The sequence below is a fragment of the Halichoeres trimaculatus genome, unplaced genomic scaffold (assembly GCF_033239565.1).
Source record: "Halichoeres trimaculatus isolate MK-OKI-2021-1 unplaced genomic scaffold, fHalTri1.1 fHalTri1_scaffold_10, whole genome shotgun sequence".
In the NCBI taxonomy this organism is placed as follows: domain Eukaryota; kingdom Metazoa; phylum Chordata; class Actinopteri; order Labriformes; family Labridae; genus Halichoeres; species Halichoeres trimaculatus.
Window position 1 is genome coordinate 9,263,259 of NW_027437187.1, and position 27,115 is coordinate 9,290,373.

At 39.2% G+C, this 27,115-nt stretch overlaps 1 protein-coding gene across 3 annotated transcripts in view; it reads right to left on the bottom strand.

Annotated features, from left to right (window-relative positions):
- The window catches only part of LOC141796715 (DNA topoisomerase I, mitochondrial), a 43,585-nt gene that overhangs the window by 6,427 nt on the left and 10,043 nt on the right, over positions 1 to 27,115 (bottom strand). For all 3 annotated transcript variants that reach the window (XM_074677966.1, XM_074677963.1, XM_074677965.1), the window contains exons 7-15: positions 26,604 to 26,734; positions 26,387 to 26,502; positions 24,574 to 24,695; positions 21,340 to 21,462; positions 21,032 to 21,219; positions 20,515 to 20,659; positions 18,926 to 19,069; positions 15,671 to 15,856; positions 8,996 to 9,064 (exon numbers count right to left, since the gene is read on the bottom strand). In XM_074677966.1, coding sequence (XP_074534067.1) covers positions 8,996 to 9,064; positions 15,671 to 15,856; positions 18,926 to 19,069; positions 20,515 to 20,659; positions 21,032 to 21,219; positions 21,340 to 21,462; positions 24,574 to 24,695; positions 26,387 to 26,502; positions 26,604 to 26,734 — 1,224 coding nt within the window. The remainder of the gene's footprint in view (positions 1 to 8,995; positions 9,065 to 15,670; positions 15,857 to 18,925; positions 19,070 to 20,514; positions 20,660 to 21,031; positions 21,220 to 21,339; positions 21,463 to 24,573; positions 24,696 to 26,386; positions 26,503 to 26,603; positions 26,735 to 27,115) is intronic.

Genomic DNA, 27,115 nt, shown 5'->3' on the forward strand with positions numbered 1-27,115 from the left:
GAGCTCACAGCGCTAAAGTAACCATGTTAATGAAGTTACAACAATGTGGTTTAAACAGGGCCAGGTCAGGAGCAGGACGCCTGGGGTCAAAGAGTTACCGAAATGTGTGTGTGTGTCTCTCTGCAGCGGATCATTATCAAGACAGAAAGAGGAAGCTGTGTGTATACATAAGTGCTTGTATGTGTTGAAGGACACTCAGGTGCACACGTCCCTACAAATGCACATTTCCTGTCCTGCCTGCCTTGCTAATGAGCAAACTACAACTGCCCCTGCAATGCTAATGAATGTGTCTGCAAATCCAAGGGGCAAGTATGATCGTTGTCGCCCCCCAACTCCCCTGGCATCATGTGTTCTCTTTGCACAAATGTGTGTTTGCGTGTGTACTGCCTGTCATCTCCCCAGGCATTATTACAGCTCGTCATTACCGCACTTCTTATTTGCTTTCTATTATGCAGGATACAATGTGCTGGACTTTCTCATTAACATACAGCTAGCTTATTTGTGGTGAAATATTGACTGTTGAGATACTAAACTAGCAGTGATGACCTGCTTCTCATTTTTCACTCCATTCAATTTATTCTGTTCTCTGCCTCAGTACTCTGTAAGAAACAAAAAACATCTTCAAGTAGTGAGCAGAAGGGAAACGCTGAAGCAAGAGGAAAATAATGATAAGTGCCAAAATAAAACAGCTCATAGGGAATACAATTCCCCGCAGGTTATATTTCAATATATCAGCCACAGATGTAGTTAAAGAAAGCTCTGAGAGGTTACAGTTTACCTCAAACAGCAGTCTGTGTGTGTACTGCAGCTCTAATGATGTGCAATCTGTAGAGGAAACTCCCTGACAAACCTGACAAATGCCTCCACTTTCAGCTCAGATCTGGAACTCAGAACTCAAGTTGATATGTGTGTGTGTGTGTGTGTATGTGTGTGTGTGTGTGTGTGTGTGTGTGTGTGTGTGTGTGTGTGTGTGTGTGTGTGTTGTGTTGGTGTGTGCCAAGGAAAGATCAAGCTTCTTCAAAGCACAGTCGTCATGGATGGGCATTTAGAAACTGACAGACATAGACAATCCTTGGATGGCCTCCTGAGTACATTACCTGACGTTCACATTTTTCTTTATGTTTCCAAATAAAATATCATCTGTTATTAACAAGCTACATGATCACTTCCTGTCACTTGCTTCTAATAACCTGCCGCACCTGGCACGTGCTCTGCAGCTCTCAGCATCAGATGTGTTTGCAAAACAGCACTTTTAGTTATCTCAAAACAAGGGGCCATGGATCACAAACAAATGAGATACCATTAGTATTTGACTCCTGGATGTTTGAACCCAAAGATATAAAGCTTTAAGACATGTTGACATTGTATCAAGGATGCTTTGAGGATGTGTGCAGCAGTTATTCTGCAGTGGTCTGTTCAAACTTGAGAGTCTATCAATAAAATGAAGAATGAGGTTACGTTAGCTCTGCTTGGTAGATGACTGGCAGGACATAGCTAACCAGGATTTACTAACGTTATGCCTTTCTGACATGTCTTAGGCCCTGTTTACATGACGTTTCATCTGAAAACGCTAAAACACAGTGAAAAAATTATGTGTTTACACGGAAATGCTGAGGGACTAAAAACGCTGTAGTAAGCATGCCAGGCCTATAGTTGGCGCTATAACTGTCTGGTCTAGAAGCAGCTTTTGGTAGATCTCCCCTGAAGTAGAGTTGGGTCAATCTGTTGTATGCTCTTGCGCAAAGCACTGAAAATGCCAGCTTACTGTTTACACGGCATCAGTGTTGGCAGCCTTTCAGAAAAATTCCACTCTGGAGGCCGTTTTCAAAAGTTTGCATTTTTGGTCAGCTAAGCCGAAACACAGAACATTATTTGCGTCTCACCCTTAAAACGTTGTCATGTAAACGACCCCTTAGAGCACCGGGCTGCTGGTTGGGCTAAATACAAATGGCTACTAAACGACTAACAAACTGACAGTGTTTACTCGTTGTCACAGTAGCATACAGATACCTCGGGGTGCCGGGCTGCAGATAGCACTACATGTAGCTGGCTACTACATTTACTTGTTGTCATGTGTCAAACCGTAGCACTACGTAACTGTACTGGTAAATGCCTCACCTCGGCATTTTGTATCCAGTTAAAAGTTGTCTTGAACAAAGAAAATTTGTTTTGATCTGATCTCCATTCCATTCCAAAACACACACACACACACACACACACACATATATCGCTAAAAGCAATTTACAACAGTGTGCGGAGACTCCAGGCCACAAGGTGGCGAGGGAGTGCAGTTAAAACAGATCCTCCTCATAGCAGCTTAAAGAGTCAAAATTGCCAAACAAAAAGTTAAAACTATGAGATTAAAAGTCAAAATGCTAAGATACTAAATTTAAATTATGAGATTTTCAATAGAGTTTCGAGATAAAAATGTGAAATTATACAAAGTCACAATTAGGAGATAAAAAGTTGAAATTGTGAGATTAAAAATCAAACTTCTAAGATACTAAATCAAAATTATGTGAATCATTACATTTTGAGATATCAAGTCATATTTATCAGAAAGAAAAGTTGAAATTATGAGATGCTTGAATGAAATTTCAAGGAAATAAGTCAACATTTCAAGACGTTGGAATTATGTGACAAAAGTTGGATTTTTAGGTTTCCAGTTGTTGACCTAACCTTTCGAAGGATTTGCATTCCTGAATCAAGGTACTACACCTGGTTTCTATAGTATCTTCAAGAAGTAAGGTACATTTGTAATCTATTCCTAGGGGTGTAACGAAATTTAGTGGAATAACATTTTGTAAAATCAAAAAACTTCAGATTTGCATGGACTTTCAGAGATGTAAAAATGTAAAATCAAGTTTGAATGATATAAATGGGACCAAATTTTAGTGTGTGAATGTGGGCACCCAACAAGGAATTATTTTTCCACAAGTCTGGAGTTGATAATATGGAAAATTCATACATAGCTCTATAGAACTCATGGTGAATTTTTGCCAGTTTTGGCTGAAGATGCATCAGTCTGGATCAGAGCTTCTCCTCACACACCCTCCCTTACTGCATCAGAGCATAGGAGGCTGCTGTTGTTAGGAGATCATAACTTTGACATACAACCGTCTTAGTATGACACTGTACATAATAGTTGTGTTTGATCAAAACTACAGCATGGCAGTGTTAAACCGCATGTTTCAACATGTTTACCCTGCTTCAACATGTCTCTGCAAGCAGTTTGAGAAAACACTGTCGATCATCCACCACATCAGCTGATGCTCGCGTGAGCTGAAGCTAAAGTACTCGGGCTATTAGACCAATCAAGCTAAGTGCTGGTGTTTTTAACAGGTGGCTGTTTGAAGGTTTTCACTTTAATTCTGAGGGGATGAACAGGAGATATGACTTCGGTTTGTTTTCAGATTGATCCACTGAGAGCTGTCAGCTGCTTCATAAACACACACAGCGTTGGGAAGGGTGAGTTTGATGTATTCACCCAGTCTGGATGTGGATGGGTGTCATTTTTCATTAGAATAGGACACTAAATTCAAAGGCAAACTCTGTGCTATTTATTGTGCTGTAATCAAATATATATATTGTAAATCCTTATATTTCTCCTAATTCTTAAGATAATGATGCCAGTTTTGTTAGCAAAACATGAGAATTAGTTCTTTGAGGGATAACTAAAAAGACAGGCATCGACATTTTTTTTTTTTTTTTTGTGATACTGTGAACCAAAGTTATTTCATATCGTGAGTATTTTGTATCATGAGCCCTACATCTTATTTGGTATTGATTCTTGAGTTGGCTTTTTCGTACACCCTTATATATTCCAACTGCATTGTTGACACAGCTTTTCCAATTGCAACAACCCCTGACTAGGGTACTTTGAAAGTACCATTAACCCTGCACTAAAATGTAAACTGGGAGCTCTAATGGACTTAGTACTGCAGTGGTCATTGTTTCAACCACTAGATGATGCTCCAAGAATAAAACTTGCTGAGTTTTTTCAAAGAATTAAGACTATTTGCCCCAGTTGAGCTGATAGGGACAGTAAACTATATATATATATATATATATATATATTTTTTTTTTTTTTTTTTTTTTTACAAAAAGCAAATCTCTCTTTTTTTTGGTCAGGTCTCCTGATTTTCATCTTTCTCACCTGGCAGAAACAGGCTTCCATAAAAACAAGAATAATGTTTCAATACAGGAAACTAAGTAATCAATTTTCTTACCCAGCTGTTTTATTTGTATAAGTAATTCTGGCATCATTTTTGTCTTCTTGGTTTGTCTCACAAACTTGAGAAATATAGACATTTTCTGGAGTTATTAGGTGAATAAAGCCCATATTAATTCTAAAACGACAATTTAGATTAAAAAAAGGAACCTTGCTTAGATTTCATTGTTTTTTGTGGTGCACTACTTGCATCATTTTTCACACTTAATCCCCTTCAAGCAGGCCTCTAGTGTGCTTGTCTCGGTTATTGAAGTTTTCACACCTGTCTTTGTGTCAAAGGTGTGCCACATTAACAGGTTACTCCTGAAAAAACCAACACCATTCTGAGCCACACAAAGCAAGCAGAGGGTGTGCTGCTCCTGCTGAGCCTTACAAACAGGAAAGTAGAAAAATCAAATAAAGATTCAGGTTAATGAATTTCACAATGAGAGGCTTAACCTATCACCCTTTCATTTTTTTTCCTTCCAACACCCAACATTTCACACCTTCATTTTTAACAACATTCACCATTTTCACCCCACTAGATAAAAGCATCCTTCACAAACCACTCATCTCTCATCCTTCTCCCCAGCTCAGAACGTTCCTCCAGTTCTTCATATCAACATGACATCCCACCACCTCTCGTCCACCTCCTACCTTTTCCTGCCACTTTTCCCTTCCTCCTCCTAACCTGCCCTCTCCTGGACCAGCTGTCACTTTCCTACAACTCTGTCTGTGCTCTACACCCCCACTCCCTCCCTCTGCTCTCTCAGTGGCCTGGCCTTTCAGTGTGTCAATCAGGCTTGCCCACAGCAGCCATTACCATTCCACCTCCAACACTCCCTGACATTTCCTGACACACTGGAGGGCAGAGAGCAGAGGCCCCACACTCCATCCTTCAATTGCTCTATCTCCTCATCTCACCCTCACTCACTCCAGTCCTGTCTTCCATCAGCTTCTTCCTGCCTGTCAATTCTCACGTTCCAACACGTGGCTGGCTCACCTCCTGCTTCCTCATATTCACCTATTCACTACATGTTTCTTCACACCTCTGATTCACTACCTCCCAGCAGGTCAACGCAGAAAAGATTTTTTCAGAAAAGATGAACTGACCCCAAAACTGAGACATGTGCAATCTGCCTCAAATGATCGATTAACTACACTGGGACAGATGTATGTCACTTGTTTCCCTTTTTCTCTTCTGTGTGCATAGACGCCAACAGTTTTTCACAGTAACTGCAAAAGGTGTTTTCTATCCAAGAAACAAGTGTTTCATTTTCTTCTTTGAAACTGCTAATTTTGACAAAAAATTCTGATTTAGTCTTAGTCTTTTGAATAATATCATTTAATTTTAGCCACATTTTAGCCATGTGAAACCTTTTAGTCTTTGTTTAGTTTTGCTCCACTAAATACCTAAGAGTTTTGGTCTTAATCTAGCCTCAAGTCTTTTGTTCTTAGTGCACTTTTATTTGACCAACTACTATCGGATTTTAGTCAAATATAATGTAAAAAACCTGACTGTGAAAATGTCCTGTAAACAGTGTAGAGTCTGCAAACTGGTCTTAGTTCTCCTCCTGTGTAACTGCTGCTGCTGAGGGGCAACAGACAAAGACGTTAGCCTGTTTAGTTATGTGGCGTCACATCATACTGTAACAGCTCTGCTATCCTATGTTAGTGTGGCTGCTCATTGTTCCACAGTGTTAAGTCAGTGAAGCCTACAGGAAGGCTAAGAGTAAGAGTGCAGCAGGAGGGAGGGGTGGAGGTGTGTGTGTGTGTGTGTGAGAGCTGAGAGAGGCAGGAGACTCCACAGGTTAGACTGTGATGAGACATTCATTTTCAATTTGCTCTTTTTCTCAAACTTGTTAGTTGGCGTGGTCATGGCCGACAGTGACCAGATTATAAAGTGTTGTATTACAAATCGACATCATTTTTGCAGTTACAAAACGGGCATTACAATACTATTATTAAATAATTTAGCGTTGTGTTATAACAATACATAAACTTGGGTTGGAGTTTGCAGGCCTTATGTACTTTCTTTTACATCTTGCCTTCCCCGTTTCATCCTCTCCATCCTGCAGCTCTTCTTGACGAAGAAGTTACTAAGTTTGGCTCATGTGGTGGCATCAGACTGTAATGCTTTTCTTTATTTCTTGCCTTTTCAGTGCCTCTCTTGCTCTTCTTACTATCCATAATATACTTGTGTTTTTACAGGGGTGCACTGATCACAATTTTCTGGCCCATCACCGATCACCAATCTTTCAAAAGCCTGACCTGCCGATACCCATTTGGGCTGATACTGATTTTTACTTTTTTATCTTTTATGACTGACAGCATATACCTTCAATATTCTAATTTATTTTATTGAAAATCATTGAACAATACCTGTGAAACAATAAAATCTTTATGCTTTAACTTAAACAGCCAATAAAGTGTCCTCAGTTTTAGGTCTCAGAGCAAAAAGCAACAATGGCTGGCTGTCAGACCTTCCCAGAGGTATAAAAGATCAGTTTCAGATGTAAGGATGGGCCCATCACCGATCACTGATCCCCCAAAATTAAGGTAATTGGCACCGATCAATCGGCCAGCCACTCCATCGGTGCATGTCTAGTTTTTACCATAGATACTTTACTGTGTAATAGTAAAGGTTTGTTCTCGATATTTTGATCCTCTGACAAGCATTGCTGCATGTGCGCATCACGGACATCTTGTCAAGGTAACAGGCAGCTGCGTTTGAGAAAAAAAGAGCTGCCGATACAGGGGACAAGGTTATAAGCTTCTGTGATACATTTCAACCCAGTGCCACTCTGGGTCTGCATCCCTCCCAAACCTATTTGTCTCGTCTTTATTTGTTGACAAACGTTTCCATCATCATGTCTGATTTTCTATTTAGTTTTTATTTATTTTTCCTCAGTCTCAGTCAACGAAATTAACACTGCTATGAAAGGTTCAGTTCTCCGGCACCAGGAACAACCTTAGTGCTTTGACCTATGAGTAACCTACAGCCAACAGTTCTTCTCAGGTAAATACAAATTGAGTTATTATACAGTGAACTGAGTCTGTTTTGGGTATTTTGAGATCAGGTTATGAGAAACAGGGAAAGCTGGGGAAAATTAAAAATAAAGTGGCCATAAAGTAGTAAACCCATGAAATCACACTGATGAAACTAAAGTCAGTGTCACTGGTATGTTGCAGCTGATTATGCTGTAGCCAGTTTTACATATTGCCCAACAGCCTGCAAATCCCTCTGACAAAACTATAATTTATCTAATTTAGAGTTTAAGTGTTAAGACTTAATACTTAACTCTCTAACCTGAAGTCCACAAATATATAAAAGATTCAAACCCTTGTTCTGTTTTTCAGTCACTAGTATATTTGTAGCATGTTTGCTATCAATGCAGGTGTTTTGTCTCTCGTAGCACATTTTATTACATTTTGAGTGTTTCAAATGAAGTGTCTAAGACTTTTGCATGTGTGTAAGTATTCTTATTTTTTTTTGCATTTGCAAGAGGTCTTATATAGAGCAGATGTAGGCTGGCTTTCCTTAATGAAGCACTTTTTTAATAAAGCCCAATCTGACTGTTCTTTAAAAGTGTGTGTGTTTTTTTAATTGATTTTAAATAAAGCTCCTTTAAAAAAATAAAAATAAAAAATAAGTGCCTTTTGCTTTGTTGTTCTTTTTTTTCCTTTTTCAAAAAAGGCTCCTTGCTACCTTTTTTTTTCAAAATAAAGCTTGTTTGGCCACACAGAGCACCTTTAAAGCTAATGAACTGAGTAGTGGTAGTGTAAGTAATGTTGCACTACTTTGTGACTCCAACATAAAGGTAACCTAATGTCCTTTGTATTCTAATCAATGGAGATTAAACAAAACTTTGACTCCTGACCAAATCTTTTCCTGTATTTAAAATGTATACAAATAAAAAAAATTGTAATTCATCTTTGTTTTTAAATTTGCTGCTGCATAATTTTAGCTTTGATGATAAATAACAATAATCAAAGTTAAAGTCCAATCATATGTCCCTTTTAACTTAAAGTCAGAAAAATATGTCCCAGCGTAAAGTCTGAAGACGTCAGATCAGTGCATCCCTATGATCAGCCAGTCTGAGCTAAAGCCTCAAACGGGGGGAATGTGGCTGATCTGGTTTCATGAAAACTGAGCTGACCCTGGGAGGCCTGGTGTCCCTCTGTGGTGGACAAACCTTGTGAACAAATGCACCATTCTGTGTGGCTTTGCTGCCTGCAGGTAGAGGGAGAGGTAGACCTTTATGCGTGAAAATTCATCTTCCCAGCATGTTCACTTTCCATTTTCAGGAGCCCAGTTTCATTTTTATCGGCCACAGTCCATCCCCTCTCTCTTTTGAAACTCTTTTACCGCTTTCAGAGTCCTAGCTTCCAATATTCTTCCCTTTTTTCTCACTTCCTGTTTCCTCACTTTACTCCTTTCATCTCTCTACACCACAGGCTCATCCTCATTCAATCTCATCTCGTACACCTCACAATTTAGTCCCTGCTTTCCTCTGCCTCAGCCCTCTGTCTCTGGAAAATAATAAAAAGACATCTATTTTCTTTTCACACACTTTCTCTGCCTTCTCTGCACACCTCAGGGGAGTTTCTTGCACATTTTACACAACGTTGGACAAATTCTTGCTTTTAACAACAATACAACACTTCAGCTGGCTGTGTTTCACAAAAGGTGTTAAATTTGCCATCACTGGCAGCTGGAACAACTGGTAACACGTCAGAAATAAAAAAGAAAAAAAAAAATATTGTAGTCGGTGAGATACTCACATTTAGACGGTCAAAGAGCTCCTCTCCAGGCTGCTTGTTCTCCATGAATAACTTTAGATTCTTAAAAACCTGCCAAAGCACACAGGAATGATCTTTTTAAAGCACATACTATAAAAGTTTTTCAAACAATCCTTTTGTGAGGAATCACTAAAATTGGGAGTTGTATTGATGATGAAAGGTGCAGATTGGATTGAGGATTAGTGTACTATTAGAGGCATCAAAGTACATCAGGCAGAGTGGTCTTCTTAAAGGTGAGACAAAGAAAATGGCTGAAAAAGGCTCATCAAACTGTCGATAAATGGAAAGAAAATAGCTGAGGAAATTTGCCGCGTGGAACAAATGACCTCTTTTCTTTGAAACATGCCACCACAAAGGAGGTAGAACTGAAAATTGCAGTGTTACTCCAAAGTTTTGTCCAGTGTTTGTTGTTGGAGACTTAAAGCGGGCATGTCCAAAGCCAGTCAATCAGGCTTGTTCGTGTATGGCACGGTTCAAATAGCCAGTGTGACCATGCCCTAAACTCCATTAGGACTGAGCCTGAGCTACTTGTATGAAGTTAGAGCTCTGTACATACAGCAGAAACTGAACTCCTCTTACAGCTGATGTGTTTAAATGATATTTATCATGATGTGAGAATGTGAGTGTTCACAGAAATAAAAATAGAAATACACAAGACTAGAATAAAGTTACAAAAATGGTGCAGAGAAGTTGTTCAGAGCTCATAATAAATATTTGGGGCTAAAATTATTGTGTGGTGGTCAAAACAGTCTGAATATGAACAACAAACCTGATAAAAACCAGACCTGATCCTGCCATAAAAAATCCTGACATATTACAGAGCATATGCTGAAATCCTGAGGTTAAATTCAATACCTTTTCAAGACTTTTTAAAAAACCTTTCAAAAAGTCTTAAGACCTTATCGCGACTTTAAGCTGTTGCTAGCAACCGATCTTTGTCAGTTGGAGTTTGCATTTTAACATAAATTAGGTAAGCTGAGAAGGAATAAAGCTTGAAAGAATAAATAAAACTAAAGACAGGTTAATTGACACTCCCATTACTGCAATAAGTAGCAGCAGTTATTTAAGGATAACTTTCAGAAAAACAAGAATCTTATTTCGTCATTGTCAAAATTTAGAACATGTGCTTGAGATTGTGTTATTTGCTTTCTATCAGCGGATGGCTATTAAACTACTGTATAAATTGAGTTAGTTGTCACATTAGACTACAGAAATGTTGGGCTGCTAACGCTACGTATAGCCCTCGCCTCACAGAATTACAACTTTGCATGTTGTCACGTCTCAAACATCAGCGCTACGTAACTGTATTGATAAATACCTTATCTCATTGTATCCAGTACAAAAGGTGATTTGAGCAAAGAAAATTTGTTCCAAAACAACTGAGATCAGGGGAAGCTTTCTCTAAATCGTAAGAATCCAATATTCTTACGATCCAAGAATCAGGCCCTCAAAAGTCTGAGAAATTTTCTCAGGAGGCTTGAGAAACTCTTATGATCTAGAGAGAAATATTTTAAGACGCTAAAGCTTTTTCCAGATCCTCACACTGGTCTGTGATGAGTGTGACGAGCAGAATGATCGTCCAATCACCAGGTGTGGTTATTTTTTGAAGGTTCAGCCCCTGAAAACATTTTCCAACCAGATGGACTATTCCTATGGCGGATATATGGAACTGTCTGTCTGGCATGTCAGGTTAGTTTGTAACAGTCGCAAGGAGGAAAATAAATATTCATGTACACTTTTGGAGTCAAAGCTTGAATACCAATAAAATTTAATATCTCATAACAATACGAGTAAGACTTTTTAATTCTTTTTAAAGGCCTTAATTTTCCCACAACTGATTTATCAACTTTTGATACTTTTAAAAACCCCACAGACACCCTGTATTATCTCCATATCGCTCCCTAATGGAGAACATTTTCCCTGAGAGTTTGCTGATGTTTACGCAGCACATAACACTGCAGAAAACTGACCACTGATCATCTGGGGTCAAGAGACACCTGAGGGACAGGTGAGGTTTGATTTCATCAGTCTGTGATGATGGAACAAGGATGTTTGACCACACTTAGCTACCCATTTTTACAGAAATCACTAAACTAAAAAGTTGGAAAATACAACATACATCTATTATTTTCATAAACATGTCACTAAGAGCTACTGGTCCTTGATCATCTTCAAAAGATCAGAACATTGCCCTCTTTGAAAAAAAACTGGACACCCCTGACTTAGGGATCCCTCCTAAGTAAAGGTCTGCAACATCGTAAAAACAGGCAAAGCAGAGTTAAAAAAAACAGGTTGGTTACATTCTTAAAAAAACGCAGATGGCAGAATTATTCAAATATTTAAACACTGTAACGCACACACACTGCAGAGGATTGTGCGCATTTGACTTCATTTATCCATCTCTGAGCAGAGCCGGAGGAGGCAAACTGGCACAGTTACAGATGACATTTCCAGCCTCTTCCTGAGCTTTTACAGACGCACTATTCCCCAAATAAACCGGTAAGATATGCAAGGCACCAATTAATAGCAACAGATGTGCTGTTTAATAAAAGACAGAGACATATTCACTGGCTGATTGTGTGGCAGTTTCTTCCCCCCTTGGGAGATTGAACCGAGGATATAAAGTAGAGAGCAAGTGCTTTTTTTGCATGAAAATGTAAATCCTTCTCAGACACTTTTGCAAGCTCCTCTAATTAGTTTTGTGATGTATTGTATGCAAATGTGTGTTAGGAGAGGTTATAATCCTTTAAGAAACAAACATGATCACACAGACCTGGAGAGCGTCTGTTAAACATGTATTTATTTAACATAAACCTGGTGCTCAGATTCACTAAGTGGGTGCTTCACTTTTAACAATGTACAGAAGAACACAGATGCTATCAAGTCATTTTTTTGGCATGCCGGGTGGGAGAAGTCACACAAGAGTTTGCACAGATCCCCTCTGCTTGCAGTAGGACTAGTTGTGTTTCATTACATTCAAAATAAATACTGTCAGCTGTTACTTGCTACATTTTGTGAATTGCCTGCATTGAGATTTTTCTCAGCAGCAGTGGATTGTCTGAAGTGTATATGTTCCAAAGTACAGTCCTAAGTTTAGATTCAACAACTTGAATCCACACAACAGTCTACAAATTAAATTCCTTCCTTCCTTCCATTTTATTCCAAGTGACATTTAGCAGCAATCTCGCTGATTTCCCTAGGAATAATGATGCTAAAATATGCAAGCGACTAATTAATTCTAGCTAATGTGTTGCTTTTGAATGCACTCATTTGAATAATTATATGTTCTGCCAAGAAACAAAACACTTTAGCTGTCAGGTGCTAACATTTCTTTCTCCATCTCTGGAATAGCAGATAGCATGGGCTGACACCAGAGGAGGGGTTGTGATTTACATATGCATACATGCACATTCACACAAATGTGACAGCTGTTTGACAGACTGCAGACAAAGCAACAAGGCTTTCTAAAAGATAGCAGGCACATTTTGTTTTGTTGTATTTTGGCATTTTCTAACCTGCTCTCTACAGTAAACATTGTCACTTGATTCATCAGATTAATTCACAACTGACAGGTGTTTCTGCAATATCCAATTACTTTCTGTTCTTTTAAATAATCATGTTGTCAATCTGTTAGAATGATCTTTATATAAACAGTTGAGACAGTCGACAGCATGGAACTTTCTTTAAGAAAGGTTTTGCATAAGCAAAAGTAACAGACGTCAACAATAGAAATCATAAGATTCTTTAAATATTAAATAAATATTTATGAATAGTCTCTTTCCCCAGGAACAAAGGGTTCTATGAGGATTGTTGTGCTTCTTGACTGCAGGGACAAGAGTCTAAATTTAGTTCTTGGGTTGAACTTGAAAAGGATTTGTGGGGGGGTGTCCAGAACATTTCTAGTTGGTGTTTTTTTCATCCTCCAACCACAAAGTCACACCCAGCTGTGATTGACTTGGTTTAATAACTCTTTAAAATGTTCCCCTTTCAGCCTAAAAGTGTTTATGTCTCTGTAAGCTCCTGGTGTTCAAGTTTAAAGAGTGACCCTGTAAGCTGGAGACCTTCAGCTGAACGTGTCAGTGGATATCCGGTTTAATACAGCTCTCGAAACACAGAGGTAATCTTTGGGTATGCATTCTAGTTTAGTTTTATACACGTACTTGTCTCCTCAGACAAGTATTTAATGATAATCTAAAGCAGTTTAAGAAGAATGCATCCTGCTGAAAGTCATCAATTAACAGGCTTCTTTCTAATCTGAAACACTGATTCATCTCTGCTGTTTTCATGCTTAAAAAAAGAGCAATCAGGGGTTTTACTGGTTAGGCTTTTCAGGCTTTCTGAAACAGCTTTGACCGACCCTAAAACCTCATCTTCTCTAAAGTAAAAGGGACACTTTATAGTTAAAGGTCAGTGTTTCAAACAGAACGATTGTGGCGTTCAGGGTGGGCTGGTTACATATTCCAGAAATACATAATATATATAGTTTATGTTAAAATGTCAAAGATGCAATGCTATTGCATCTTGTTGTGCTATTACATGCAATTAACTATGAACAAGCTGCTTTTAATGCTGTCCAGATGAATCTTTATGAAGTAATACTGGTTCTAAATACCAGCAGGACTAAGACAATGAACTTTTTCAGGGCTATGAGGATGGTAAAAGATGACTGTCAGTTTTTTACATTAGCAAATAAGGGGACTGAGTGTGCCCCAACTTTTAAATCATTATACCGAGAGTCTAACAAAACACTCACGGGTTGAGTTGGGTTTTCTTTTATAGAAGCGAAGACTGATTTTGACTTGTTGCTCAAAAATGTATTTATTGATTGGATAGCAGCTTTTTTATCTGAACTTGACTGTGGTGGGAGCATGCTACTTCAGCGTATTTGGAAATGCTGGACGCGGTTTCCCATGCTGCATTGTGGCTTGTCTCTGGTCTTGGAATTTGCACACATCACTGTGTTCTGTATAAAAAACAAAGCTTGTCTTCCTCACATAACAGACTGGAGCATTAGTATATCTTTTTACAAGGACATACTACATGACCTGCTGCCTTATTTATGCTCTTGAAAGTTGTCACGGGCTGTAACCTTCAGTCCTGTGGACAGATTCTTTTTGTCATTCCTTAAATTTACGCTGCGTTCCATTTGTACTCAGAACCAGGAAAGTCAGGGGTGGGAATGACGTCATCTCCGAGTCAAGCATTCCAGTCACTAAGTTGGAAAAACTTGTTATAACAACTGTATTTCTGTATATAAACATCAAATTATACTATGTATACAGCTGATTCGTTGCGACTGACATTGGTCACAAATTCTACAATAAAAAGAATATAACAGGAGCTTAATTACTGTTTACCCCTGAACTGAGAATTTCTCACTGGGAACTGGAATGTGGTGTGGGTGCTCCGACTTTACAAGATGGAAATTCTGACCAGCGTTCCCGCTCAGAACTCGGAAATTCTGACTTCCAAGTACAAATGGAATGCACCATTACGCTGGCTTTGGTCAAAGTTACAAGGTCACCTAAAACTGGATTATTTTTTCAGTTTGGATTAATTAGAACTAGGATTAAGGATCATCTGGACAGTTTGTGCACGTTTTCCTGTGAAGTGTTGCTAATTCATCTATTAATGTAATGTTACTTACTTCCTGTTGTTCTGTCTTGCTATCTATGTTAAACTTCTTATGCTGCTCTTTTAGTTAAGACTCCCTTGTTACTCATACTGTACTTCAGAGTGAACATTTCTGTTAAATTAGTGGTTAAAAAATATCAAAAAATCTGAAAATGTGCGTTTATAAATTCTTTGAGAGAGGGTTTTCCTCTAACTTCAATCTATCTAAAACAATCCTTTGATTATGTTTTAACAAAAACAAGTTGGTTGTAGTTACCATCTACTGTTGTGTCCTCTTTTCTTTTCTTTTTAGCTCTTAGCCTCCAGCTTTAAGCCTCTAACATTGATGGTATATTCATTTGAATTCATTTACAGACCGGTGGACTTTACAAGTTGGGCCACCCTTGTCTCAACCTGTTGGGTTCCGTTTGGGATAACCACCAGTATCTGTATATTACCCCTATATTCAGAGTAGACTAATGCTTCACCGTTCGTCTTTTGGTCTAAAGTCTTTCATGGTTACATGAATACAAAGAAAAGAACAGCTTTTGTCTTTGTTCTGTTGCTTTTAGACTTTAAGATGACATCCTGTAAAAAAGGAAACTTTACAAACATGCTGGATTCACCCACATGAACATATAATCCAGGAGGAGCAGGGAGGCAGTTGAGCAGATCTAACAAACAGACAGATGAAACCAGCACAGCCACAGGGAACCAATCTACAATTGTGCCTCCAGGACATCCCTCAGTTTGCTCCCTGCCTCGGGCTCCGTGCATGTCAATATGTATGCAAGTGACCTTCTCTGCAGGGACTTCTGCCAAAACCCAAAGGGCAAATTCTGGATGATTATCATGAGATATAATGGCTCTGTACAGTATGAACACGTCAGTGTTAGTTTCTCCTTGGCTCAGGCTGGAGAGTGGAAAATATTTCTGAATACAGTTTGAATAATTTTTACAGGTGATATTTTCAGGCACAGTCAAACACACTAAAGCAGAAATAGTGTGTGTGCAGAAGTGTGTGGCAGTGTTTTGTTCTTTTACCTTCCCGATGACAGGGACCTTATTGTAGTAGCGAATGGAGTCTTTACCCAGGAAGTCGAATTCCACCACATACTCGTTGCCGTCTAGTTCCCGATGAAGGGTGATGTGCTCGACACGTAAAGAGCAGCAACCCACTGTGTCTGCTGTTTCTCCCTCCTCTTTCTCGTTACCAGCCCTCAGAGCAAGCTTTTGTTTGAGTGAGAGGAGACAGAGACTGTCATTAGATGACAGTTAAAGACATACACTGACATGTGACTCCAATAGAGATAAAGAGCTGCATCAAAAACACAACAAAGGGTAGACTGGTGCGCAGAAATATGGGTTCTGGAAGTTTCAGTAATGTAACATTTTCAGTTTGCTGAGAGAAAAAAAGCAACATGTCAAATTTAATGTACACTTTGTTATGAAGCTAAAAACTGTTGGCAAATTTTCTACCACCTCAAATATTTTGTCTACATTAAAAAAAAATACATTATGAATATCATATAATATAAATAATAAAATATTTAGATATGCATATAAAAATGTGAAATAGATTGAAAAAAGCAGATTTTTCATTGGGTGATCACATTTTAGGAGTTTTTTCACCACATAAAGGGCAGATGTTTGTCCCAGAACAGTCATATTAAAGTGGCTATGAGGAGTTTTTAAGTGATCTTTAAACCATCTCCCTTCTAGGTATATGTCTGACCGTAATCCACAATTTAAAATGAGATTATCCGCGCCAATGTTAGAGTTACAGGTTAGTCAAATTGCTACTTCTTAGCTTCCAGTTGTCGGATCGTCCAGGACCGGATTGGGCTACAGCACGTCTAGGACTCTATGGCAACACCACGCCGGCTGAAGAGGTTTAGAGATGAACTAAAACTCAGAGATCTGTGTTTTTCTCAACTGAAAACAATTTCTGTGTCTAATTTTGTAGTGATGGAAGACACTGGAGCCTAACTGTCAGACAGAAAAAAGGACAGAAGGGCAGAAGAAAGATAAACAGGGAGTGATACATGAAGACTGAGGTTACATTAGCTCTGCTTGGTAGATGACTGACAGGACATAACCAGGATTCACTGACGCTACAAATTACAGACATGTCACAGAGCACCAGGCTGTCAGCTGAGATAAATATAAACGGCTACTTGACAACTTACAAACTGACAATGTTTACTTGTTGTCACGTTAGCCTACAGATACATTGGAGCACCAGGTTAACATATAACCAGCTACTACAACATTTGCTTGATGTCACATTTCAAACTGTAGCACTACGTAACTGTACTGATAAATACCTTACCTTAGTGTGCTGTATCCAGTAAAAAGTTGTCTTGAACAAAGAAAATTTGTTTCAATCCGATCTCCATTTAATTCCATAACAATATCATGCCTCACCAGGGTATATGCTGAAATCCTGAGGTTAAATTCAATACCTTTTTAAGACTTTTTAAAAAACCTTTCAAAAAGTCTTAAGACCTTACTGCGACTTTAAGCTGTTGTTGGCAACCGATCTTTGATGATTGTAGTTTTCATTTTAACAGATATTACATAAGCTGAGAAGGAATAAAGCTTGAAAGAATAAATGAAACTTAAGGCAGGTTAATTGATATTCCCATTACCACAACAAGTAACAGTTATTTAAGGCCAACTTGCATAAAATACATACAGATGGCTACTTAACTACTGTACAAACTGAGTTTGTTGTCACATTAGCCTACGGATTTGTTGGGCTGCTAGCCCTACATATAGTCTGCGCCTCACAAAATTACAACTTTGCTTGTTGTCACGTCTCAAACAACAGTGCTACGTAACTGTAGTGAAAAATACCTCATCTCATCGCGTAGTATCCAGCAAAAAGGTGATTTAAACAAAGAAAATTTGTTCCAAAACAACTGAGATCAGGAGAAGCTGGGGAAAGCCTTCTCTCAATCCTAAGAATCCAAGATCCCAGCTCCTCAAAAGTCTGAGAAATTTTCTCAGGAGGCTTGAGAAACTCTTATGATCTAGAGAGAAATATTTTGAGATGCTAAAGCTTTTTCCAGATCCTCACGCTGGTCTGTGATGAGTGTGACGAGCAGAATGATCATCCAATCACCAGGTGTGGTTATTTTTTAAGGTTCAGACCCTGAAAACATTTTCAAAACAGATGGACTATTTCTGTGGCGGATATATGGAATTGTCTGTCTGGCGTGTCAGATTAGTATATAACAGTCGCAAGGAGGAAAATAAATATTCATGGATACTTTTGGAGTCAAAGCTTGAATAACAATAAAATTTCATATCTCATAACATTACGATTAAGACTTTTTTAATACTTTGAAGGGCCTTAATTTTCCCACGATTGATATATCAGTTTTTAATACTTTTTAAGACCCGGCGGACTCCCTGCTCACTAAAAGTAATTTCTGACAGTGTGCGGAGACTCCGGGCCACAAGGTGGCGAGGAAGTGTGATTGCAACAGATCCTCCTAACAGCATCTTTAATACGCAACTATGCTAAATTTTTGCTGGATTAAGACTCTCTGACAGGGTGAACAGAGCAGAGATTAATATGAAATGTGTTTTCTAAGGCCCTGCAAGAGGCTTGTTAGGCATTTTTTGTATCATCAAACACACTAAGTGCACTCTGACACATCTTGATGACCACAGGTGACCACTGTTTGGGCTCATGGGTTATTATCACGGATGGGACATTATCACGGGTAAAAAGAAAAGAAACAAAAAGAATTGAAAAGAAACTCAGGCCAGAGAGAATTTAAGAAAGTGACTATACTAAAAACAACGTCTTATCAGCCACTGTGTGATGTGATCTAGTTATCTGTCAGTAAGGGGATTTTGAATTTGTATTACCTTCTGGACTGCGCTGAACCATTTCGTTACGCATCTGCGCCCAACCAAAACAGTTCAGAATGAATTAATGTACTTTACACCCCTACTAAGTAGTCTTTGGCATGAGCCAGAAGCAATCACAAACTCAATCTGTCATTTCCCTCAATGCAGAATGACAAAATGAGATAATTAGCTTGGGGTCAGTGGCAGAAAATGGCTGCACGTAATCAATTTTTCTCCTTGCAAAAGACCAGCTAAGTGAGAAAGCAAAAAAGGCAATCAAGACACATCGCATTGATTTCCAATGATTCCACATGCCTCTTGGTGAGCACTGAGCAGATCCTCTAAAACTGACAGCAGTGTGTTTTTAGCACGAGTGTGTGAGGACGAAAAAAGTTTCGATTCCAAAGCTTTTCTTTAACCAACACAAAGACCAACCTTGTCTATGAAGTAGACAGCCACAGCTCTTTGTCGTTTAACCATCTCTTTAGATTTTAAATCCAGAGTGTACTGAGTACGGATGGCATCCACACAGGTCTTCAGTTTCCGAGCAATCTCATATTTCTCCCAGTCCTTCTCTCCCTGCATTCAGGGGACAAAAAGAAGGAACAGGAGGATGAAGAGGGGTGTGGACAGGAAGAAAGCAACACTGATTAGGACATGAAAACTTGGATAAAGGGAGGGTGCCTAAAAGCCAAGAGGAGGAAATGGAAAAAGAACTGACACACAGAGGTACAAAAAATAAATTTCCAAATGAATCTCAGTGAAAAGCCTATCATCAAAACGTTCAATATGCTAATCACGCCGCGAAGACGAGCGGTGAAAGAGCACCACAGAGAAAAAACGAGGAGACAACTTTCATGACAAAGCTCTGTTTCCCTGTAGTTTGCTGCTGGTTATTTATTAAGACCAAGACACAATTAAATCAACAATCAGTTTACACACACAGGCACACACAGGCACACACTCACACAGGCATACTGTCACAGAGACAAATGGTGGAATCACTTAACCTTTGCATGTGAAAGATGGAGAGAAGGAAGAGTGAGCAAACAGAGAAGAGCAAAATAGAAATGAGAGAAAACTGAATAATGAGACATCCCTCACACACACACACACACACACACACACACACACACAAACTGATACACACATACATTTCAACCTACAAGGGTTGTCATTTAAGCCTGAACCTGAAAGTTATAGATGATATTTGTGATTAATTTATTTCATATTTAATGCTAAAATGTTAATTCTTCTCACCTCTAAAGCTCAGATTTACCAACTTCTCATCCTGCTGATAAAAATAAAGTTTGAGACGCATTCATACAATCTCTGTGGCTGTTTCTGCCTGGATGTTTACTTGGTCTGACCTTCTGATGCCTCTTTTGGCAGATTACAATTTTCCTTCCTTATAACTTTCAGCGAAATCAAACCTTTTGAGAAATGTATTCAATGAAGATCACATACTCTGAATTATAAATAGAGTAAAAAACATGTTTTGGGGGTTTGTCTACCCTGTTTTTATGTACTCAGTCTCTTTTGTGTGTAAAAACAGCACTTATAAGTTAAGAAACGTGAAATAAGCCAAATTGGATAACAGCTAAGCGGCGTGTTTATCCATCGTTTTCATGGAAACACAGTCTGTCTTTACAAAAGAGCTGATTACTTTTTCTGAACTGCCTTCAGAAGAATCAGAACTGTTCAGTTGAGGTTATGTATTCCTGCTTGTAATACAGATAAAGAATGTTTGATAGAGGATAAATAAAGCAGTGTCAGTCTTTCTTTTCTCTGTCTTGTCCCTGATATTTTTCTCTTATTTTAAATCAAGGAAGTTTAGAAATAAATCTTAGATCAAACCTCAGTTTGAACAGAGGATTCAAAAACATCCTTTGCTGAAAAAGATTTGATTTTAACACATTTTCTCTCTGTGAGCTACTATTTTATCCCTTGTGCTGAGTTTCCTAACACCCCCACCAACCCAGCCATACATACACACAAATACACACAGAAGACTGACATAATACCTTCAGCTTGGAGTTGGCATTAAGCATGACATATTTAATAGCACCCTGGATATTCTCTGTCCAGCTGGCCAGCCATGTCACAGTGTTGTCATGCCGGACTTCCTTCCAGCGGTGACCAGCAGGGGGCACTGGGATATTAGATTCCCTGGCAACCAAAGAGAGAAAGAGGACAAAGGAGTGTGTGAGCAGTCGCAGCATTAGAAGTAGAAGCCACAGCATCCTACAGAGGTTTAAGATTTCAGAACATACTCTGTCTGAGACCAGAAACAGTGTGCTCCCTCTCTGTGTGACTGTGTGTGAATGGATATGAAATATGAATGTATTCACTGCAGGCCAGAGAGATGAGACTGATTCATGCTTAAATATCAGATCCTTGAGAATTGTAGATAATGAAGCAAACTGTAGAAATCAAACAACTGCATCAAAGCATTAATGATGTTTGTGTGAATAAAACGATGCAGACATATACATTTTTTAAATGTTAATAAGCAGATTTTTCTACACCCAGGTTCCTCACTTGCTGCAGTTGATGATGACATCTTCTGGTTGGATCCTTTTCTTCAGCATGCCCTGTTTGGGATGTTCACCTCGACCTCTGAACAGCCCCGGGGGTTCAATCTTGAAGTTGCCGATGCGCTCTTTGTGGTGGTCCAGCAAACAGAAGCCGAACTCATCGGTTATCTTCTGGTTGGCTTCTTTCAAAACCTTCAGTGGAAACAAAACCAGGTCAAGTTTCCAGGATCATGTGGTGCAAGTTCTGACTCACCTTAGACAGAGTGACATTAGCACACAGTGCTCAATGTACAAGAAAAGTGCAAGCATCACCTGTTTCTCCTCCTTGCTCAGGAGTTTTCTGGCCTCCACCTTGGCTTTGTGCATGGCATGGATCTCTCCAAAGTCACATTTGTCTAAATCCTTGATCAGTGTCCTCTCTTCGTGGGTCATTTCCTGAACAAAGAGTGTGACAAACAGATGTTTCTGTCATTCCTGAGTTTGGAAACTTTATTGTATCAGCACAACGGCTGGGACATCATGTGCTAACTGAACAACTGCTCTATCAGAAAATCAATGGAGTTGAGTGATAATCCATTAATTCTCCTTTTGAAGACAGGTAAAAAATCAAATAGTAACGCACAAAAGAACTAAATAATGTATTATACAATTATTTGTTTGATGCAACTTAAAAACACCATGAAGACTATATGAATGATACTGAAACAGTCTCACTTTGTTCTAAATGCTATTACCCAGTATCTGCTTTCAGCTCAAATTTGCCAGGGAGAAAAAAAAAGTTCATTCACAGCAATACACTGGCCAGTGAAGTCTGGCAGTGAGAAGAAAGACCTGTTTTTTCTCTACTGGAAATGATTTCTTGTATTTTTTTTTTATTAATGGTGGACACTACCACATATAACGGACACGTTTTATGGACCCTACAAACTGAATTGATAGAGCTTGATTGTTGTCATGATTCAGCACTACGTAACTATAAATAATGCGTTACCTTTTGACTTTTTATGTCATTATGAATGAAATAAAAACAAACAAACAAACATGACACAGGGCTGACCAATCAGAGGTGAGAACCTAACTCTGGGTAAATGCAGTGAAAATGCAACACACAGGTTGAATTTTAAAGGATGGTGGAGCTGGACAGACTTGCCTGTCTGCACAGATCAGTCTTTATTCACTATATGGAGCTGGACCACTGATGAAACCAAGTGTATTTTGTAACTCAAGGCCTTAAAGGCAGGGTTGGCAGTCCTGAAAAAACTAGCACGAATTTGAATGTAGCATCTCGTCAGGACTCCGCCTAGCCCCTCCTCCCCCTCCCCTTGGAGCTCCTCCAAAGCAGCGCCCCCACTCACATGCACAAGCGCCGCTGATTTCGCGACTATAATTGTGAATGACTGAAAGACTGACTCAGCACATCATTTTATGTTTTGCACTACGTCAAGTTATGTCTTATTTAGAGGTAAGGAAACACCAAAACAATAAAACGTTAAGCTAAAAAAACAATTAACAAATGTGACTTTTGTTTGTACTCGCAACTGTCATGCTAGAATCATCCACTTTTACCTGTGACACGATATCAGGAGTAAAGATATAACACAAATAGTACATGTACATTTTCTCTAGGACTTACTAAATATCGCAATGGTTTTTTTGCTTGTCAGAGCCCCTGTGGCGAGAGTTTATTAGACTCTAATCCAGACCACAGCCCAGAGCCAAGTACCTCATAGGGTCAGAGGGGACAGGCCGAGGTGGAGCGAGAGGGGCAGTAGTTAGAGGCAGGGGAACAGAAAAAGAAAAGAAAGAAAAGAAAAGAGAGGCAAGGGCTTTCTTTTCTTGCCCCGTTTAGCTGGAGGAGCAGTTACCAGTAATCGGGGTATAGGTGGTTTCTCTGCCATTCTTCTGCTGAGTGTGAACCTGTACACCACTAAACTCAGGAACATGCATTGAGTCAGGATTTGATTGGTTTAAGAGATTGAATCCTAATCGATGTGATTGTCTGTTGTTTTCCTGGGTTTTCTCCTGCTGTAGATAGCTGATATTTTCAGCTCTACTTTAAGAACACATCATGTATTGCTTACCATCGGGACATATAGATCATTTTAACCAGTATAACAAAAAGTGTATCTAAATCAAACTACCAATTATACCTTTAAAGCTGATAGCAAAAAGAACACGCTATCCAAACACTTGATGTGCTGAGCAAAAGACTCAATCCAAAGAAAAAAAAAAAAACACGAGACAAAGGAGCTACCCACAGAGCTGCTTTTTCAATTTTCAGGGAGCTATTAATTCTCAGAGCTAAACCTTTGTCTGGCCAACAGGGCATTACAACAATAATGTATCATAAAAAGGAGTAAGATGTGCTTGATCCAAGCAGATCAGTGACATTTGGTTTAATTATTCATCTATATGGCAGCAGAGCAGATGGAAAATGAATTAAGTGGCATCATTTTGAAGGCCAGAGTACAGACTAATTTTTAGATAATCTCTTCTCTGAGCATGCTCAGAAAGAGCCGGCTTGACACAGCAGAACCCTGAAAGCAGCAGCAGCAGCAGCTTCAACTATGATTGTGGACTTAGTGAGGTTGCTGCACAGAGGTCATCCCATCATAAGGGTCACTAACAGGGCAACAGCACAGAGATGTTCAGTGAAAGCTGTACAGGTCATTTGAGAAGTTTCTGGTGCTTAAACGTCACAGCAACATGAGCGGCTTTGACGTGGTGTCCTGGGGAAGAGAGCAGCAGAACAAGCATCACAGAGAGTTGAAAGTCGTTTCTGATGTCACTTTTAAAATCAGGTGTTTGTAATTCCACTATTTCCAAAGGTAGAGTGGAGATGAGATCAGAAGACTCCCTGACAGTATGGACACAGATTCAGCCTGCGTGTCTAAGCATGACTGACACTCGACAGTAGGCGGGCACTGAGGGCAGTGGAGCGAGGAGAGTTTTTTCCGGCTATAATAAAACAGTTTAATTGGATTTGTTCATATGCAGGGGAGCTACTTGTATGGATTAGCATATCAATGCCTTCACACAAATCGTATTTTCAAGTGCATTGAGCACTAAGCAGCGCAAAATTAATTCTGCATGATATGCCTTCAGGGGCTGGCACGGTGTTTTCTCTGAGCAGAGGCCACCATGACAGACACCGGCGAGCAGGTTTTCAAACACACGTCTCACAGGTACAGAAATGTGGGGCTGGAAGGAAAACTTGACTGAAACTGTAAGAGACGGTTTCTGGATCTGATATGGAAAGTATTTTATTGATTAATTTACGGATATTTTTCATCTTTCAAAACTAACGAGATATTGGGGCTGGAGATCTACATGGTATCAGGGAGTTGCTGAAAAAAGTGACAGGCGATCAAAAGGCCCTAATGATTGGTGGAATATGTTTTGCTTTAATATTTAATTTTTTTGTTCAAAATCTTTCATTTTTCAGTTCAATAACTGTGTAAGATATGATGTTAAATCAGCTGTTAATCATGTTTAAACATCAAAATCTCAATATCCACTTTGTTTTCCACGTTTTCTTTACTTTACCTTCCTCCAGTCTTGAAAGAAGTTCTCCCTGAACACCGCCTTGGTGGTGTACTCATGGTCCAACATCTGGGCAAAAAACACCGCCACCTCCTCAGCTGCAAGACTCAGCTTCACCTTTTTGCCTGAGAACACACAAGCAGACATTTCACCGTGGTACACCAACACACTGTACAACCAATGAGCTATAACTCCCGCCTCAGCCCTTTTACAGTCTTATAAAACGAGTCCATTCAATTTCAGAGGAAGGCTTAAAGACCAGGACGAAGATTTAAACTCAACTCTGATACTAAGAGTGAGCTACCAACAAGTACATGCAAGGACAAAAGTTTACAGGTCAAAGAAGCTCCCTGCAGGACAAAACGAAGGATGGACTGTTGAACAAAGCAGACAACAACCAGGGTTTAAACCCCAAACACCTCAAGCATCCTTAAGATGCAGCTGTTTGTGTGCCTCTGGCTTGAAATATGACTAATGAACACTCTTATTCGTATAGAGGGATTATCAGTCTATGTCATCATAAAAATGTTGTAAGCATCTTGACCGCAGAAGCAGCGTTTACCTCTATTCATTCAGATGAGTTAACGTTTTTAAAACACTAAATTCAACCTGTAAAAAGCATAAAAATCTATGGTTGTTCTGTGGTCAGTTTTTAGATATTATACTATACAACAGAGACAACGTCTATCAAGTTTTGACCGTCACAGAGCAACTGGTGTTTAGGAGTTAAAAGCGACCACGCTAACTAGTGACTCTCAGCCACAGTATCAGTGATTAACGGCCGAGAGTCACCAGTGAACAGGGTCACACTTGACACTGAAACACCAGCAATGTCTCAGGGTAAATAATTAACTCTGGACGTAGTTTTCTGGTTCTTTTATAATAAACCAAGTCTCAGACTCAGCAGTCAGTGTGCTCTTTTTTTGGTCCTGGAGGGTTTCTGGTTTATGAACACACATTCACGTCCTGGTATGTCAACAGCATTGTTGATAAACTATAGCAATTCAAAGCAAATGCTAACTCAAGACACTTTTCAAAAATCAGGCTACATTCTAGCCAAAGCAAATGTATATGAAAACACGTCTAATGTGTTATCTAATGCTTGATTGAGTTTATTTCAGCCGTTTTTTTTGTATCTCTTTTTTTCTTCCTTTGGTCTCTCTGTCTTCAACGTCTTCTTTTCTAAAAAAATGACTCTGCACATCTTTATTGTTTAAGCTTGAATCTCTACCATCTCTCGCAGATTTCAGTTCGACGTTGGCTCGATCAACCTGTCCAGTGTTTATCGATGATTAAAAACTGGTTTGTGACTGCTTTTTTTTCTTAAACCTCTATATAGAAGGAATTCGCCTCTTGGCGTCCTGTCTATTAGTGTAACTGGAGACAAAATCAGAACTTTTAGTTGCAGGTTTGATCTAAAATGATCTTTTACTCACGGACTTTCTAACCTCTGTCGTTCACATGCAGGTGTGTAACTAGCATTGAATTTGACATGTATTTTAATGTATTGTGCAGTTCTGAATTACTTGTAGTCCAAGAGTTATGATAACTTTATCAAATCTTTCTTTTTGTTGTAACTGGGACGTTTTTCTATTCTGTGGCTTGCTTCTGCGTGTTCTTTTCCAGAGCTTTGTTCACACAAAACAAATGAAACAAAACCCAGAAAATCCTCAGATTAGTTCATTCCTTTGATCAGCTTCTCATCATTTACTGTAAATGGTTTTACTGGAGCATCCCACTGACACCAGAGTGTACAAAACCCACTTCAACCCTGGTTCAGATGCCTGTTCCTCCCTTGCCAACATGCCAAACTCACCGTTATAATAGAAGTTAACGTCGTCTGGCAGCGGCTGGTACTCAGGAGGAAAGTACGGTCCTTTATGTTCAAGGAACTTCCACTTCACCCCGTCCTCATACTTCTCTTCTTCCCACCTGACAAAAAGCAAGATGGTGAGACTGTGTTTAATATGTGTGTGTGAGTGTGTTTGTGAAGTTCAAGACAGTGTGTTTTCAAAGGGGCAGCTCTTTCCAACCATCTCCAACGGTTCTTCTCCTCTTCCTCCTTCAGTTTGATCTTCAACTGTCTCGCCTCCTCAATCTCCTGTTTCGTCTTCTTAGGTTTTTTGGAAACTGGAATTTCTTCTTCTTCCTCCTTCTTTACTGTCTGAAACAATTATCCCACGACAACAACAAAAATGAGTTATTTTATTAAGTTATTTTAGTGTCTTTTCTATGCCTTTATTTAGATAGGAGAGAAAAGAATAAGCAGGAAACAGGGTGAGAGTCGGGGATGACGTGCAGAAAAGAGACCACAGGTTGGATTTGATCCTGGGCCAAGTTGCTTGAGGGTGAACTTCCAATCCAATCCAATCCACTTTATTTATATAGCACATTTTTAAAAACATTCAAGTTCACCAAAGTGCTGCACAGTTAAAATAACATAAAAGAAATAAAATCAATTTACATAACACATAAAAACAAATAAGCGTCATAAACCAGGGTTAAGACCATAAAAGGCATAAAAGGACACGGATCACACAACTAT